The sequence below is a fragment of the Eptatretus burgeri genome, chromosome 14 (genome assembly GCF_056783735.1).
Source record: "Eptatretus burgeri isolate ZD-2024b chromosome 14, Ebu_testis_v1, whole genome shotgun sequence".
Lineage (NCBI taxonomy): Eukaryota > Metazoa > Chordata > Myxini > Myxiniformes > Myxinidae > Eptatretus > Eptatretus burgeri.
In genome coordinates, this window is record NC_140974.1 from 72,003,566 (window position 1) to 72,020,236 (window position 16,671).

At 47.7% G+C, this 16,671-nt stretch overlaps 2 protein-coding genes across 4 annotated transcripts in view; one reads left to right on the top strand and one right to left on the bottom strand.

Annotated features, from left to right (window-relative positions):
• LOC147013584 (peptidyl-prolyl cis-trans isomerase-like) overlaps positions 1–3,675 on the top strand; it is a 31,957-nt gene extending 28,282 nt beyond the window's left edge. The window contains exon 6 of the mRNA XM_085855512.1: positions 3,285–3,675. Within this exon, the coding sequence (XP_085711638.1) occupies positions 3,285–3,417 (133 nt within the window). The 3' untranslated portion in view covers positions 3,418–3,675. The remainder of the gene's footprint in view (positions 1–3,284) is intronic.
• A 36-nt stretch (positions 3,676–3,711) lies between these two features.
• LOC147013585 (interleukin-8-like) overlaps positions 3,712–16,671 on the bottom strand; it is a 50,173-nt gene continuing 37,213 nt past the window's right edge. For 2 of the 3 annotated variants that reach the window (XM_085855519.1, XM_085855520.1), the window contains exons 2-4: positions 4,625–4,733; positions 4,452–4,532; positions 3,712–3,870 (exon numbers count right to left, since the gene is read on the bottom strand). In XM_085855519.1, coding sequence (XP_085711645.1) covers positions 3,822–3,870; positions 4,452–4,532; positions 4,625–4,733 — 239 coding nt within the window. In that variant the 3' untranslated portion in view covers positions 3,712–3,821. Of the gene's footprint in view, positions 3,871–4,451; positions 4,533–4,624; positions 4,734–6,654; positions 6,812–16,671 lie in introns of those variants that run through there. The other variant, XM_085855521.1, reaches the window with a different exon arrangement.

Here is a 16,671-nt window from a genome sequence, read left to right on the forward strand (position 1 = left end):
TGAACCAGTTACCCTAAGTCCATGTCTTCTTGCAAAGTCTATTCTGGTTCACAGTTCCAGACCCATAGAGACCAACGCATGTCTCATAACCCTCCACATCAGTTCATTGATGCATTGAAATCCCCCAAGACTCGAGTGTCTCGCCTGGGGCACTGATCATCCACAGACTCGAGCGTGGCATAGAATGTGTTCTTCACGGTGAAATCACTCGCCTCAGTCGGAGCATAAACAGAGACTAGGGAAATGACACCCATGGAGTGACGAATCCTTTGTCTCATACGCTTGACCGGTGTTGCCTCAATTATCATTGGAGTCAGCTTCTTGGACACAGCTACAGCAATTCTTTGGGCATGGTAACCATCAGAGCAACCTGACCAATAGTAGGTGCGACCGCCCACCACTATCTCGCCACTGTCTGGTCTCCGAACATCAGTGTTGCAATACCGATGTCCAAATGCTTGAACTCTGATAACAGACAGGTGATCATCCTCTTTGAGATGGTACATTCCAGGCACCCACCTGAAAGGACTGCCTCAGGTTAACCCAAGGAGACTGTTGCCTGGTGGATGACACCTCGGCACCACCCCGACACATGACCACAATCTGAGCTGGGAAGGTTACCCTGTGGTTTTCTTCCTATCAAGGAATGGGGGTCCTGAAGGCTTTGCCCCAATCCTGTCATCCAGTGAGTTGCCCTGTGGAGGGCAGCAGCACAGGAGGTATTCCCACTGAGTGGGTTGTTAGGTTTCCTTATATTTGTGGTTTTCCGGTGGCCGGAGTGCAAATCCTGCCACCAACCTCATGATAAAATAAAAAAGAAATCATCTAACTGCATGAAGATGTCCAGACAGTTCGGTACCGGAAATGGAATAATAGCGTGACATCAAATAGTTTTAATTTTTCTTCAGTTGTATTTTTGCATGTTTGATGTTCTTTGATTACTTGTTTTATCATTCTACTTCAGCAGGTTTGTTTGCATCTGAGAAAAAAACAGTTCAAATGTTTTATTGCTGAACATTTCCTAAAACCCCCTTGTCTGACTTCTTGCTTCTTACACTTGTTCACCCAACTATGAAATTATTGCTTTCATCCATGGTTTAAGTTTTTAGCACATAACAATATTACCTTTGCGCAAGCACAGCCTTTTTTTTTTTTCTTCTTCTTTTCTATTTGCATATAAGACCTGTCGCTTTGACAAATACCAGTCTTTGCTGTGATGGCTAATCTATGGGACAAGAACAAAAAAGGATTCCTGGGTGATCCTGCCCTCTGTGCAGGGATAACCAATGTCAAATTGGCATTCTCACTTTTGCAGCGTATGCCCATTGACCCACACCCTTCGTACCACGTCACAAACATTACTGGGAGTTCCCCGAATCCACCGTCGTTGGTTTCATTGAAATCGTTTGTCTCGTTGTGGCACGACAAACGCACTGTTTTTATAATGTATATAGATTTTTACGTACACATGTGAGGATTCGTTGAAGTCAGGTGCTGTCTCCTCCGTGAAGCACCTTGTCGCATCAGTGTGCACCCCTCATGTATGTAGTATACAGTGCGGAGGGGAAGAGGGAAATTATGCTGTCTTTGCTTCTATAATAAGTAGATCGTGTAGTATTTTCGGGTGAAATAGAATAAAAAAATTAACCCATCACCCTTAAAAATAGTGTGAATAAATTATTGAAATATCAGCTGCTTTTTTTGTTCATTGCCTGTTCTCACTTGTGTTGCAAGTTATGACCTGCTTTGTGATTCTTTTAAAAAGCGGTATATATTTGGAAAGGCTTTGATGGGGTGATTTATTACTGTTGTATGAAAAAAAAAAAAAAAAATGGAAATGTTGAAAAAAAAAAAAAGGGCAATTTGTATTGAATCTGGCAAGTGTTTTCTGAATGAAATTGATATGAGACTCACCATTATTATCATTGAATAAGAATGAGGAAGTTTTTGTTTTCATGTAAATGAGTACGGTTTAGATTTGTGGAGATTGGAAATCAAAATTGTGCATAAAATATCTTCGTAGAGAGAGGATAAGTGGTTGTTTACTTCCTTGGTGATTTCATTGAAATCTGTTGATCCGTTCTCAAGTTAACAAAAAATATTTCGTGGAAGATCCTGCCCTCCGTGCAGGGATTCCCAGCGACTGGGGATAGCCAGCGACACAAGTTTGTGCTTGCAGTATACATACCTGTATATATTTTTTTTTGCTTCAAAAACCTCCCTGAGAGTTCCCGAAATCCATCATTGGATTTATTGAAATATGTTAATCGATTCTCAAGTCGTAACATGACACTGCTCTTTCTTGCTTTATTTTTTTTTTATTTTTTTTTGCCATGTCAAAGGAAAATGGGCTTTTGTGCCTGAGTTGTGGAAGTTTGTGTCGGAGACATGTGCCAGGTTTAAATGATGGATTTATATAAGTACCAAGGATTCAAATCGTTGGCTTCCCAGGCTCGCTTGCTTGTTTCAAACTCGCTGATGCAGTCATTGCGTTGCAGGAATAGTGTGAATCTGCTTCTGAAAAGGTGCCAAACTGCTAATTTGTGTACAGGTATCCTCGCTTAACTAATTTTCGAATAGCGAAGCTTTGCCACAACTAATTGTTTTGAGGAAAGGCAACGAACAAAAAGCAGCTGATATTTCATTTAGGGCTCTTAGTTGCTTAACGAAGGTCTTCGTTCACTATAATGGAGCTTTTAATGTCTGGTGATTGCCCAGTCATTGTGGGGTTGGTGGTGCCTTTTTATACCAATTAACTTTTCAGAAGGACAGTGTTAAAAATACCCAGCTGCCTTCTCGTGGGGAAACTTGAACGAGCTATTGTTTTGGTAAGGGTTCCAACTAAATGAACTTTTTTGTTTCTCTATTATTAGGTAAATAAAATTGTCACTTGCAATGAAAACCATCGTTGTACCAAGCCCTGTGGCTGAGAGTGGAGAAAAATTAGGGTGAGGAAAGTAAGTGTCGTTTTCCAATAAGAAATGATGAATAATGATGGTTCACATAACTAAGGGGTGTAAAGATACTCTGTGGGGGGGGGGGGATGCCTGTACCGGTATTGTCATAACAATAGCCCATTTTCCAGTATTTTATCCCTTGATTGACTTCTTCCCCCCCCCCCCACTCCCCAAATAATCCCCAATTCCAGTTTTGAACATACAATCGGTTGTTCACTTTTTGTGTAAAGTTTGTAATTTGCAGAAATGTCCCGTACGAAGAATGTCAGAATATCAAGAGTTTGTTTTACCACTGACGAGTGTCCTGTGTCTTGGTTTTTGTTTCAGGTTGAATGGTAAACACGTCGTGTTTGGAAGGGTGGTTGAAGGGTATGACGTAGTCCAGAAAATGGAAGCCTTGGGGTCCAAATCAGGCAGTACCAAAAAGAATGTTGTGATTGCAGACTGTGGCAAGTTGTGAGATCTCAGCAGCAGTTGCTTGCTTTTCTCTCTGGTGTGTGCAGTTGACATGACCCTTGGGCATTTGAGTTTTCCATTCTGTTTTTTCCAAGTTTGCATTTTTTAAAAAAATTTTTGCCCCACAATGTGTGGAATGTTGGCTCGTTTGTGATATCGCACACCCTTTTGGGGATTATATAATTTTTTGTAAAACCTTCCTTCCATGAATGTGAATTCTTCATGTTACTCTGAATAAACATTTCACTAATGACTGCTTTAATCCCTATTGTCCTTGACAATGACTAATGGAAGCAGACATTTTCACAAGAGTTTATTTTTCCACAGGTTCAATGAAGGAAATTGGTGAATTCAGCATTGATTTTTATTTTTTTGTTTTTCTTTTAATTTCTTCACAAAGCAGGTGATTTAAAGGAGATATTGCTTGAGATGATGCATTTTGGAGTTTGAGCCTTGTCTGAAATGACAGAGATGAGAATGTGAGCTTGGTTTAAAATCTCATACATGCATGTGCTTTTACTGGTAAGTTGTAGCACTTGTGTGCTTTACCCTCACGACATGCAGCTTGACACTTTTATCAGTTCAAAGTTGCTGAAAATTTTACTGTCCCCTCAAGCATATCAACTTGCAAAAGAATCAAATTTCAACATCGGTGTTACCATTATTATTAAAAAAAGAAGTATATATTCTGTATTAAATTGGCAAACAGGATAGGTTTCAGTCAATGGAGCAATAATTATGAAACTCAAAACCACTGAATACAGGTTCAGTCGACCTGCATGACTGTTTTTGGTGGGTTTTTTTTTTTTTTTTTTTTTTTAAAGCAGGATCTGCCCATGGCCTTGCGAAAGGAATCGAGCCATTGCCATGTTTCTGGCTGGCCATCATTAATCTGAGAAATGTCTTTTGTATCGGGTCACCCAAGGTTATGATGTGAACAAAACGACCAATATGTAAGCTAATACTTCATTTTATAGGTCAACTGGTGGGGAAATTGAAGCAGATTTAGCACCAAAGCGTTTGTACAAATTTACTTACCGAGCATACTTTGTGATCAAACGTTTGACCCATCGTGCTTTGAGATCGAGGCAGACTTCTTGTCCTGTCTGCAACACAGCCCTTGGGATAGAGGTATGCTTATATTAAAGTGAATTCTATTTTATATAACATACTAATATAATTAATACCATTGAATACTTTTGGTAACTCACAAGACATGAGGTGGACATCCAGCAAATTGAGATGAAAGTTTCAACTGAGAGATCTTGTATCTGTTGAATCGAGAACTAATGAGAGTTTTGCAGCGGCAGGTGCTTCTTCCTGTAAATAGATGTTCAGGGGGTTGACAGTGGGGGGAGTTTTTTGAGAATATGTAATGCAAGATTCAACACCTGACGTGTGTGTGTGTGTGTGTGTGTGTGTGTGTGTGTGTGTGTGTGTGTGTGTGTGTGTGTGTGTGTATATGTGTGTATATGTGTGTGTATATATATATATATATATATATATATATATATATATATATATATATATATATATGTATATATATATATATATATATATATATATATATATATATATATATATATATATATATATATATAACCTTTTGTTTCCTTGAAACTTCAAATTAAATCTATTTACACATTGTAACCCACATATGACACGCTTCAGAAATTTATTTTAAAAAATCAAAAATAGATCTGAGTTGGATAAGTACACATTCGTCCCCCCCCCCAATAACAAATTCTAAATGAGCTCAGGTGTAACCAATTGCTCAAGTTAAATTGTAGTGATTCTGATTTCAGAATAAAATCAGCCATTCCTGTCGGTTTCCTCTATTGGGTGGTGAGTTTTTCATTGCAAAGACAAACATGAGCACCAAGGAGCTTTCAAAAGACGTCTGGGATAAAGTGGAAAGGCGCAGATCAGGGGATGGGTATGAAAAAAAGCAAACATTTAAAGGCCTTGAATATCCCTTGGAGCAGTCAAGACAAGAAGGGGAAGGTGTGTGGAGTACCACCACAACATTGTGCTTCGATTAGGCCATCCTTCCAAACTGGATGACCAAGCAAGGAGAAAAGCCAATGGCAACTTAAAGTGCTATCGGCCTTTTATCGTAAAGACTGGTCAGTGTGTGTGTGACAATATCCCAAGCACTCCACAAGTCTAGCATGTCTGTCCGGTAGGGTGGCAAGAAGGAAACCCCTTTGTTTTTTAATTCTTCATTTTATGCACTGTCAAGGCTTGTATGAGAGCGAAAACAATGAGGGGAAGGGAAAAAAAAAAAAACTGGGGAACAAACGAGATCTGTGGTTGGGGTGGGGTATACAGGGTAAACAAAATGAACACCACAGAGACTCAGGTCCTGAAGCAATTACCCAAAGCCAACCTTGAGTCCTGTTTGAGGTATGCAAAGAAAACCATGAGATTCTGAAGTCATGTGGCAAAAAGTTTTGTTGACTGAAGATGGAACTTTTTTTATTTTTGGCCTAAATGCAAACATGGCACATCACCCAAAGAATACCATCCCGACTGAAGCATGGTGGTGGCAGCATAATTTCATGCAAATGTTTCTTTGTTCTTCATGCAAACAAAAAAACATTTGTTTCAAATGCAAATATTGCCCAATCGAAGTGTGCAATGTGAGTGGAGACCTATCCCAACAGACTTACAGCTGCAGTTTCTGTCAAAGGTGTTTTCTCCAAGTATTAACATGGGGGGGGGGGGCGGGGGACAGGACGAGCTGAAGCTCTTTCTCCGAAAAGCCATCCACTTCAACACCCTCTTTACCACCGACTGCAGCCCGATTACTTCTACCTTCCATCGTTCTACAGCAGTAGCGGCTAAAGCTTGAGTCTCATGTGACACACATGTCTCCTTTCAGTCATGTTATGTATGTAAAACAAACACTTAAATAATCTCAGTCCAAATATTGTATTGAAACACTAATTATAACGTCATTATTTGCATATCATAAATATTGCACATGTTTAAATAAATGTGATAAATATTGCACATGTTTAAATAAATAAAAGATGCATGAAAAAGACTTTATGAATTTTTTTTTAACTTGAGAAATCAAAGTAAGGAGGTTTAATATGAAAAGTTAACCTGAGTCTAACAAGAATCCCCATAACAATGAAAGGGCCATGGTGTGCCCTGTACACATGAGCACGTTGTCTGCTCCAACGTTCAAGGGATTTTATACTTTCCATGTCGTAATAACATGAGACAAACTCACCTTCAGGAAAGACGATAAGAAGAGTGATCACCAAAAGAAGACAAAACGATTTCATTTTCCTTTCGCTTCAGAACCGATTGTCTCGCCCTTATGGGTCCATCCTGATCTTTTAAATATTGTGTTTCCGCCTCCAGCTTCCGGTATATGCAAATGACTGAGTCACCTTTGAGTGATTTCCTCGGTTTGTACTTTCATGTACATCACCCCAAGCACTGAGCTCTTTCTCCTAAACGCCAGTTCAGAAATCACCAACAAGCCTCGTTTACCCTTCATTGGGAATGGGTGATTGAAAGTGAAATTTGACCCGTGTTTGTTCCCTTCCCATCTTTGTGACTGTCATCAGACTCCGAGGGGCTCTCCAAAGAAACATATTTGCATTCATTTCACGTGCCTTGAATGTGACGTCATCATCCATTGGAAAACTACATTTGGTAGAGCATGTACCTACACCAGGCTGAACAGTTTACCTTTTGTATCCCACTGCGAGGCCAAATCTGAACCAAAATCTAATCAATTCATCTTTGTCACACGCCCAACCTGTCCACCGAGTTGAGTCCGAATTCTTCCATAATCTTTTGAGATGACCTTCTCACAGACAACGACAGACAGTTTCAGTGAATGAGTCGGCAAGTTATTGCCGAAAATTTGAACAAATTACAAATTCTTGCCCTGCAGACTACTTCTGGAAAGACGAAGGTAAACCAGCCAGTTGTAATCCTTGCCTTGGGGTTGATTTGGCAGTACCGAACCTCCCCTCTTTTTTTTTTTTTCTTTCTCGGAGCGAGGCTCATGGAATAGCAAAATCACCAGAAAGAGTTTGACATCAACACAATCCTTCTGGGGAACTGGTGTAATGGAATATTTGAAGAATCTCACCTTCCTCGAAATTAAGAAATTATAAAACCTATCGTTTAACCCCCACCCATTAATAACGAACACACCTTTGTGAAGATTTTTTGTATAAGTTGAGGCTGTTTGTAGTCAGAGTGAACATAGAGCTACAAACAATGACAAAATTTGACCTCACAATGGTGTTTTAGACGTTTTCAACATATGGAACAGACTTCCTTCAAAAAAAAAAAACTGCAATATCAACTACAGTTTCATTTCCCTAAAACACAAACGTATCCACGGATGATGTTCTGTAACATGGCCGTACAATGATGCAATACTGGTATTTTCCTTTTGGTTTTGTGGTTGATGACTAAATCAATATTGAGTAATTCCAAAATGTTCATTCTGTCAATATTGGGTATGTTCAATATCATGTATAGTATCACCCTTGAATTGGCTTTATATATCTAATATATATACATAATATATACACTGATGAACCAAAACATTGACCACTGACAGGTGAAGTGAATAACATTGATTATCTTGTTACAATGGCACCTGTCAAGGGGAAGGATATATTAGGCAGTAAGTGAACAGTCAGTTCTTGAAGTTGATGTGTTAGATGCAGGAGTAAAGACCTGAGCGACTTTGACAAGGGCCAAATTGTTACAGCCAGACGACTGGGTCAGAGCATCTCTGAAACGGCAAGGCTTGTGGGGTGTTCCCGGTCAGCAGTTGTGAGTACCTACCGACAGTGGTCCGAGGAGGGACAAACCGGTGACAAGGTGTTTGGCGCCCAAGGCTCATCGATGCGCGAGGGCAATGAAGGCTATCCCGTCTGGTCCAAACCGACAGATCTACTGTGGCATGTCAGAAAATTTTAATGGTGGTCATGCGAGGGAATGTGTCACAATCCACAGAGCATCGCACCCTGCTGCATCTGGGGCTGCATAGCCGCAGACCGGTCAGAGTGCCCATGATGACCCCTATCCACCGTCGAAACTACAATGGGCACGCGAACGTCGGACTTGGACCTTGGAGCAGTGGAAGAAGGTCACCTGGTCCGATGAGTTCTGTTTTACTTTAGATCACGTGGATGACCGTGTACGTGTGCACCGTTTACCTGGGGAAGTGATGGCACCAGGATGCACTGTGGGAAGATGACAAGCTGGTAGAGGGAGTGTGATGCTCTGGGCAATGTTCTGCTGGGAAACCCTGGGTCCGGCCATTCATGTGGATGTCAATTTGACACATGTCACCCACCCAAACATCGTTGCAGAACAGGTACACCCCTTCATGGCAATGGTATTCCCTGATGGCAGTGGCCTCTTTCAGCAGGATAATGCGCCCTGCCACACTGCACACATTGTTCGGAAATGGTTTGAGGAACATGATGAAGTGTTCACCGTGTTGCCCTGGCCTCCAAATTTTCCAGATCTCGATCCGATTGAGCATCTTTGGGATGTGCTGGACCGACAAGTCCGATCCACTGCGGCTCCACCTCGCAACTTACAGGACTTGAACGATCTGCTGCTAATGTTTTGGTGCCAGATACCACAGGACACCTGCATGGGTCTTGTGGAGTCCATAGGTCGGCGGTGTTTTGGTGGCACCCGGAGGACCAACAGCATATTAGGCAGGTGGTCATAATGTTTTGGCTCATTAGTGGATATATATATATATATATATATATATATATATATATATATATATACTTCTTCTTCTTTCGGCTGCTCCCGGTAGGGGTCGCCACAGCGAATGATCCGCATAGTGATTTGGCACATGTTTTACGCCGGATGCCCTTCCTGACGCAACCCTGGTCGCCTCTTAAGACAGGGATATGGTACACCTATTTTAACCGGGGTATACACCGGCCCAGTACACTGGTACTCATTTCGCCGACCTCGGAAGGATGACAGGCTGAGTCAACCATATATATATAGTGTTGTGGTTACCAAATTCGCAAACCACCATTCAGGTCCCTCAGGTGAGGTATCTCGGCAAGTATATGTGTAGTTAGGCCCAAACCCGTTGTCTAGTGGGAATACATGTCATTTATGCGTGCTGCGACTCTTCAGGATAGCCGTTTTTCTTTTACTATCTTTATTTTGGACCAACCGCCATGATTACCACCACAACCACAACATCAACCACCAACCACAACGCCGCTTCACCACAACCGCCACGACCTTCACATCACACCTCGCAACCGTAGCATCGCCACCGTTCTTGCCCCGCTGTGGGTACCGGTGTTGGACTCGTGCAGGGCGCGCGTCGAACAGCGTGTACAAAATCACGGATTTTGTGCTTCAAAAACGGATCAAAAACGACACACGCCCACTTTTTGCCGTCCAATCGGTGAGCGAGGGGCGATTTGGCCCCGCCTCCAGGACGATCGATATATGCAAATTTGTGGATCAAAAAGCCTTCACGCCCACTTTTTCTCGGGCCAATGGGGAGCGAGGTGAAAGGTCAAAGGGAGGGGGTCAAAGGCGAAGCTACGGGGGGATAAATGAACCGTGTTCGTCAGTCAGGAGAGTCGAGAAGGGGAGAGTCCAAAGAAGAGTCCAGAGTCGGAGAGTCCCGAGGCGGAGAGGCGGAGAGTAGGAGAGTCGGAAGCAGAGGGTCAAGACTTCGCGGGCGGTGGAGCTGCTCGTCGTGTGCGGAACGGAGGGGACGGAGCTGTGGAAAGGCGGCGACACCAGACGAGGGGGTGCTCACGTCGTGCAGGGAGCTGCACCCGAGGGAGGCCGACAGCGCGACCTGGCCGAGGTGGAGACGCTCGTCGCGGGATAATAAAGATCCTCTATACCCCGAGCATCAGCAACCCCCTCCTGTTTCCCCCCGCGCTGAGATAGTGCGACCAAGGGGGCCCCTTTCCCACCCCCTGCCAGACACTGTCCGCGAGGTCCGCGGAGTTGGGGCGCCATCGCCGCTCCGCGTCTCATCACCAGACGGGTAGGCGCGACCCGGTCTCGGCCTCAGGCCCGCGTCATTCTTGGGGGTATTCTTTTCCTTGGTTTTGGGTATGTGTTGTCGGCGCCGTCTGTGAGGTAGAATTGTATAAGTGTTGCCGTGTGCTCGGTAGTCGGTATTAGCTCTGCATTGTGTTTTCGCTTTTATATTTGCTTTTTGTGTAAATGGAATTGTGTTTTTTCTGTGTGCTTTTGGTGGAATTGTATATGTGTGCTTCCCGTGTGCCGCGAATAAATGTGCTTTATTGTTGAACTGTTACCCGCTTCGCTTCGTCATTTCTCCCATTGAACCCTCATCTTGCTTCACGTAAAGGGTTGGTAGTGGGCTGAATACGCCCGATAATTAATCGAACCGTCGAGGTCGACGATAACACCGCTCGGTTATTCTGATAGTACGGAACGGGTCGCTTAAGTGGCCCGTGTCCGAAGTCGACCTGCGGCGAGGTGCGATCGCCCGGTCTACCCTCCGCGTGGGTACTTAGGTAGGTCGAATTTGGCGAGCAACCCTATCCCACGCGGGGGCTGATTGGCTCGATCGCGGTGAGACCGAAAGGTCCACCCGTGACTGGTTCCCGGCGTTAGTCCGAGAGGGTCACGACTGGATTGTCCGTCCGGTGGGCGACGTGCCGCGATTCGAGTTACGTGGCCGTCAGCACGCCGGCGGGCGCGAATACCGCAACACTGGTGTCAGGTCGTGCGATACAAATTCATCGCCCTCCTCGCGGCACTGGTATCGGAGAACAGGAAAACGGGCTCTCCTGTCTCCGGCTAAATTCACGGGAATCGGTCCAGGGGTGAGAGAAGCGACCCCCGATTCCCTCCAAATTACGAGCGAGCAAATTAACCCTTCACGAGAAGCAAGATGGCGTCTCAAGGCGAGCGGGAGCCGGGGGTATTAGAAATGGATGTAGAATGTGTAGGATCCATGGTCCAGGATGGAATCCCCGTGCAGGAAATGTTGATTGTGCAGGAACACGGACTCGCCCAACTGAACCCAGGGCCCGAGGTGGGTGCGGCAGCGGCCGCGGTGTATGACACCTCCCCCCCCCCCTCTCCACCAAGACCCTTCCCCAACCCCTGCCGAAACGGCTCACTCAAGCGCACCCGACATAGCCCAGCTATGCGCCATGCTGGCGGCAATGACAACGAGGATGGATGCGAATACACAACAAATAAATGCGGATATGAAAGGCATGAACGAAAAGATGGATGCGTATACACAAAAGATGGATGCGAATACACAAAAGATGGATGCGAATACACAACAAATGAACAAAAAGATGGATACAAATACAAATGAAATGAAAAACGAAATGAACAAGCAAATAAACGGAATGGAAGCAAACATGAAGGAAGAAATGAAAAAGTTCCGGGGTGAGACGCAGAACATGGGCCGATGCCTGCAGGCGGGCATGAAGGCCGTGACAAAGGAAATAATAGTTGAGACAAGGGAGGTAAAGGGTGAAGAGTTGGCAGAGACACGGGAGATAGAAAAAATAGAGGAGAGACTGCACGGTGAGGACGGGGTAAGTGACGCACACACGGAGGTAGTGGAGGACAATGGGGGTGAGCTCGCGGAGCGTGCAGGGACCCAGTGCGAGCACCTGGATGGCCTCCTCCAGGAACGAGGGGAGGGAGTATTCCCCCTTGAGGCGAGTCACGACCAGGTGAGTTCGGTCGCGTTTTGCGAGGTTGAGGGGACGAGTGCTGTGGACGGGTGCACGGAGAGCTTGGGGGGTGTCGAGGCCCCGGAGACCCTTGTGGGGACACAAATCCCCAGTGTGGTTGTCCCTGTGTGTGTGGTGCAAGGTGTGAGTGCGTCCCCGTGTGTGGAAGCGACCCCGTGTGTGAGTGGTGTGGTGGCGATGGTGCCGGAGTGCGTGCTTCCCAGCACGCCGTGTGTTGATGAGGCACCGCGGGTTAGTGCCCCCGCGTGTGTGGATGAAACGGCCGGTGTGAGTGCGGCACCGTGTGTGGAAGCGACCCCGTGTGTGAGTGGTGTGGTGGCGATGGTGCCGGAGTGTGTGCTTCCCAGCACGCCGTGTGTGGGTGAGGAACCGTGTGTGGAAGAGACCGCGTGTGTGAGTGTCGCCGTGTGTATGAGTGAGGTACCGCGGTTGAGTTCCCCCGCGTGTGTGGATGAGGTACGGAGTGTGAGTGAGGCACCGCGGGTTAGTGCCCCCGCGTGTGTGGGTGAGGCAACGTGTGTGGAGGAGACCGCGTGTGTGAGTGTCGCCGTGTGTATGAGTGAGGTACCGCGGGTGAGTGCCCCCGCGTGTGTGGATGAGGCACGGAGTGCGAGTGAGGCACCGCGGGTGAGTGCCCCCGCACGCGTGAGTGAACGGCCGTGTGCAAGGTCGCTGTGTGCAAGGGAGACCGTGTGTGTGAGAGAGCGGTATGAGAGGGAGATGTCGGTTGGCATGCGGGAGCACGCAGCCGCGTCTCCCGGTGTGAATGTGATGGAGTGGACTGTGTGCGTCGTAACACGCAGGTGTGCGTGGGTGGAACGGAGACGGCGACATGGGAGAAACGAAAGCCGGGTAGCGGCTGGGGTTGTTTCGGGGACCGTGCCGGGTTCGCCCAGCAGTGAGCACGCGGTCCGTGCTGTGCAACGCACGAGACCACCACGTGCTCGCTTGCGAGAGTGAATTCCCGGTCCGGAAACGCACGCGGTGGATTTGCCGATCCCGCGGACGGACAAAGTTTAGGCAGGTAAACGGATTTGGACCGGACGGGTTCTCCACGCGATCGTGTGTGTTAAGCTCCAACGGGCAAAGCACATGTGTTCGCGTGGGGAACCCCTCGAGACGTGGGGCTTGTTTTTTTTCTGCGCACGGTGACGTCATAGCTGCACGTGGGGTTGGAATCCGGCAGGAGGGGTATCTCTGCCGGATGGCACCGTCCAAGGAGGGACGAGGAACACGTGCAGCTGCATGACGTCACGGGCAGGTGCAAAGTGCGCGAGTTGCCGCGCAGGTGCTGCGCAGGGAAAAAAAAAAGGAAAAGCAAGCCTCACTTTCAGGTGCACAGGATTCCTGGGCAAGGGGTGAAAGACCCCCTTACCCTGGGCACAGGATGAAAACTAGTTAGGGGGAAGGGTTAGCTTCGTTAGACCGACTTCATGGGGCAGGGGTAAGTCCTCATGGAGTCCGTGGAATGGATTAGGTCGAGGGATTGTAGCCAGATGTAGGTTGGGTAAATAATTAATGGGATATTTTGAGGACATGGACAGACTTGTGGATGTGTAGCGGGGACGTAGTTTAGCTACGTAGTGTTAAAAGGAACGTGCTGTAGTTTAAGGGACGACGTGGGAGCACGAGTTAGTTAGGGGATGCAGATAGAAGGATGGCAGAGTTCAGCGGTGTGTGTGTTGAAGAGTTGGTGAGTGAAGTGGAAGCATGTGCTTGGTGAGTGAGTGAGGCCAGCGGGTCTGTGTGTATGGAGTGAATGGGGAATGCATGGTGCGATGAGTGATTGGGGGGAGGAGTGACTCCCGCCCAAGGGACCCCGGGGTCAGTATAAAGTAAGTTAGCTGGGGTTAGTCAAATTTACAAAATGTAGGTCGTTTTGTTGTTGGTGGGAAAGTAGGCTCGAGACCCATTTGGAGGGGTGCAGGAGCCCTGTTGACGGGCTTGGGAGCGTGGCTGCGAAAGGTGAGTATCGCTGAGTGGGTACCCCGGGCACCAGGCTAGTCGGCCGCGGTAGGCCATGGGCCCATGGGGTGCCGGGATAGAGTAGTGGGCACGGGTGCGCCTGCTTGGTGCGGGGGCCCGGGGCGCCATTAGCCGCGTGGGCAGTGTTGTGGGCACGGGTGACCCTCGGAAAGGGGCCCGGGAGGCCGGCCTGCCACGTGTGCGTTTCAGGGGAGGTGCCATGGGGGGCACTCCCCGGTGTTAGGGAGCTGGTAGGCTCGGAGGCAGTGTAGTGCCCGGGGTGCCATAGCGGGAGATTCGGCAGAGGGTCGTGCCTGCCAAAGGGAGCCACGTGTCCCAGCCAGGAGACCGTGTGAGGGCACGGAGCGAAAATTGGGGGGCGAGGCCCGAAATTGTGAGGACACCAACACAGGCGACGGGAATCTGGGTTGTTAGAACCAATAGTTTAAGCGAGAGGCGCTTGTTGAAAGCCCCGGGGTAGTTTAACAGTTAAATGGTTAGGGTAGATTAGGAGATGTACCCCTCCGCACCATCCATCCCCTCGCTCTCGTTGTGGGCCGCTGGACCCACTTTGGGTTAGATCGCCGAACTCTGGGGAGGCCATTCTGAGGCTTCGTTGGGCCTCGACACAGGACGTTAGCTCTCCCTTGTTCCCCTCCGGGAAGGGAACGTAGGGGTTGGGAGTAGGCTAGGTGACAGGATAGGTTAGCCGAACAAGGATGATAAAGGGGGTTAGGGGACGATTTATAGTGGGGAAGTAAAAATAAAAATAAAAAACAAAAAAATTAAGGGGGCTAAATTGGGGTTTGACAAATTAAGGGAGTGGGTATGTACAGTGACAGGCAAAGGCGATAGGTGGGAGGGAGACAGGTAGGTAGGTCCGAGCCCGCCTTCCAAGTGGCCAGCACCACCGCACCCCCTCCACCAACCTCCACTGAACGCAAAGGCTGGCCAGCTTCATCGGCTGGCTGTTATTTTGCTGCAAGGTCTGTGCCGGCTGGATCGTCTGCAGCTGCTGTGCTGCAAGGCCTGTGCCGGCCCACTTCATCTGCCGGCTGGCTGTTTTTTCTTCAAGCCCTGTGCCGGCCAGTTCATCTGCCGGCTGTGTTTGCCTGCAGCGGCCTTCTTCTGCGGGCTGTGTTTGCCTGCTGCCTTTGCCATGCCATGCCCACTGCCCCTGTTAACCAGCCCCGTTCAATTTTTGCTTTGCCCCCCCTGTTCATTTCCATGTGCGCCAGGATCCGCAAGGCAACAGTTTGCAAGCTGCAAGAACTGCCCTGTTGGCAGCTACAACACGGGCCTGCAGTGGCGGCCCGTGCACCGTGTTTGTGTCCATCCATCCATTCGTTGTGCTCATTGCGTGTGCCACTTGAGCTGGCACGGAGACTGCGTTGTGCAGCCCATGCACCGTTGTGGTTCACTGCGTTCAGTTCAAAAGGGAAGGCCTTGGACTGCGTGTGAGCAGCCAGCCACGTTCCCTGTCACCTGCATTGTTTGAGCCAGAGACTGCATGCGGGCAGCCTGGCTCCCTGCTAACTGCTTTCTTTTGCAGAGTTCAGTGATCCTGGGCCATGGTTTAGTGTAAAATTTGTAAGTTAAGGTTAAGATGTACTGTAAATATGAGTGCGCCCCCGGCATGTTTGTCTAGCGCCGGCAATTTTATTTAAGTCGTCCGTGTGAGTGAGTTTGTTTAGATAGTTACGCAGCCCTCAGGTTATTTATTTTGGGGACACGAATACCATGAATGTCGCACTCAGGGATCCGTAGGTAAAATGTACTAGGGGAAAACTACACATGATGGCACACGAAAATTTGACGACTCGGGACGAGTCTGTAAAAAGGGGAGGGGGTAGTGTTGTGGTTACCAAATTCGCAAACCACCATTCAGGTCCCTTAGGTGAGGTATCTCGGCAAGTATATGTGTAGTTAGGCCCAAACCCGTTGTCTAGTGGGAATACATGTCATTTATGCGTGCTGCGACTCTTCAGGATAGCCGTTTTTCTTTTACTATCTTTATTTTGGACCAACCGCCATGATTACCACCACAACCACAACATCAACCACCAACCACAACGCCGCTTCACCACAACCGCCACGACCTTCACATCACACCTCGCAACCGTAGCATCGCCACCGTTCTTGCCCCGCTGTGGGTACCGGTGTTGGACTCGTGCAGGGCGCGCGTCGAACAGCGTGTACAAAATCACGGATTTTGTGCTTCAAAAACGGATCAAAAACGACACACGCCCACTTTTTGCCGTCCAATCGGTGAGCGAGGGGCGATTTGGCCCCGCCTCCAGGACGATCGATATATGCAAATTTGTGGATCAAAAAGCCTTCACGCCCACTTTTTCTCGGGCCAATGGGGAGCGAGGTGAAAGGTCAAAGGGAGGGGGTCAAAGGCGAAGCTACGGGGGGATAAAAGGACCGTGTTCGTCAGTCAGGAGAGTCGAGAAGGGGAGAGTCCAAAGAAGAGTCCAAAGAAGAGTCCAGAGTCGGAGAGTCCCGAGGCGGAGAGGCGGAGAGTAGGAGAGTCGGAAGCAGAGGGTCAA